The 1,802-nt window shown below is 10.3% G+C and overlaps 1 protein-coding gene across 1 annotated transcript; it reads left to right on the forward strand.

Moving 5' to 3' along the window:
• Positions 1-1,456: 1,456 nt before the first annotated feature.
• CORC01_04101 (uncharacterized protein) lies at positions 1,457-1,588 on the forward strand (the record flags this gene model as incomplete). The annotated part of the gene is made up of 1 exon (XM_022615749.1): positions 1,457-1,588. A coding segment is annotated over one exon (132 nt), but the record flags the coding sequence as incomplete, so codon positions are not given.
• Between the last annotated feature and the right edge of the window lie 214 nt (positions 1,589-1,802).

The raw sequence follows: 1,802 nt of genomic DNA on the forward strand, positions 1-1,802 counted from the left end.
CTTTTATTTAAAATAAAAAATATAAATAAGTTTTTAATAAAATTAAAAACCTAATTATTTTAAAATTAATAATTACGATTTTAAATTTAAAAAATTTATTTAAAATCGAGATTAACGCCTCGGATTTTGTTATAAAAGCTATTTTAAAATAATAAAATTAATAAAAAGTATCTTATTTTTATATATTTTATTTTAAAATATTTTATAAAATAAAATTAAATTAATAAATTTATAATAAAAAATTGATAATTATAATTAAAATTTTTAAAAAAAAAGAAATTATAATTTTTAAATATTAAATATAAAGTTATTATTTATATAAATTATAAAAGTTTTACGAATTTTATAATAAATAAAAATTTAAATAAATAATAAATTAGATAAAGTAAATTCTTATTAAAATTTAATTTTTAAATTATTTATTAAAAAGGTTTAAAAAATAATAAAACGGATATTTTTAATAAATAACTTAATTACGAAATTACGGTTTTTAAAAAAATATAAATAATTTTTAAATATAATAATAACGGTAATTTTATATTTATTATAAAACTTTTTATAATAATTAAAAAATTTAATATTAACTTATTTAAAAAAATAATTTTTAAACTTATTATAAGAATTTATAATATTTAAATAAATAATTATTAAAGTATTATAAAAATATAAAAACGGATTTATTAATATTATAATAAATCCGTTATAAAAATAAAAGTTATTAAAATTATTAAAAATTACGATATTTATAAAAGAATAAAAATAGTTTTTCTAAACTTTATAAAAAACTATAACTTTTATTAATACCGCTAAAAATATAGTATTTAATTTTTTAAAACTTTATTATTAAATTATTAAAATTTAAAAAATCATTAATAAATATATAATATAATAGTATTTTAATTATCGTCGACCGATTTATTAAGTTTATTTATTTTATATTATATAAAAAAGTAAGTAATATTAAAGAATTAATATATTTTTTTTAAAATAATTATTATTAACTATAGTTTATTTAAAAAAAATAATTTTTAATAAAAATAAGCTATTTATTATTAAATTTTAAAAAATTTTAATTTTATAATTCGATATAAATTATAAATTATTAATTTTTTTTTATTTATAAATCGATAAATAAACGAAAAAAATTAACTAAATTTTTAAAATATGTTTTTATTATATAAATTACGATTAAAATAATTAAATATTATTATTATTAATAAGTTAATTTATATATAATAGCGTAATTAATAAAAATATAAAAAATCTCTTTTTTATTTTAATTACGGATTCTAATTAATTATATATAAAAAAGTATATAAAGGATTATAAATTATAAAGGCCGTAATAAACGTAAATAAATTTAAAAGAATTTAAAAAAAAAGCTTTTTTAAATTTTAAATTTATATAATAATATATAGAAAAATACGTTAATAAATTAAAAATTAATAAAATAATTTTAAAAAAAGGAAATAATATATATCTTTTTTATTATAATATTAAACCGAAACGATTAAATAATAAGTTAAATTATAAAAAACTTAAACCTTTTAAAATTATTAAAAAAGTTTTATTAATTAATTTTAAATAAAACTCTTAAATACGATACGATTATTACGGCCAGCTAGTCGTAGTAAAGTTTATATTAACACAAGTCGGGGCTACGATACTTATAAACAATAGTCATCGTAAAAATAGCTTTAATAAAACTATTATTTATAAATTATAAAATAAGTAAGGCTTCGGTAATTAATTATAATCTTATTAAATAAGTTCTTAATAAAGTTAATTAAAAATAATTATTA

This window comes from Colletotrichum orchidophilum (assembly GCF_001831195.1).
Source record: "Colletotrichum orchidophilum strain IMI 309357 chromosome Unknown Scaffold_26.1, whole genome shotgun sequence".
Taxonomy (NCBI): Eukaryota; Fungi; Ascomycota; class Sordariomycetes; order Glomerellales; family Glomerellaceae; genus Colletotrichum; species Colletotrichum orchidophilum.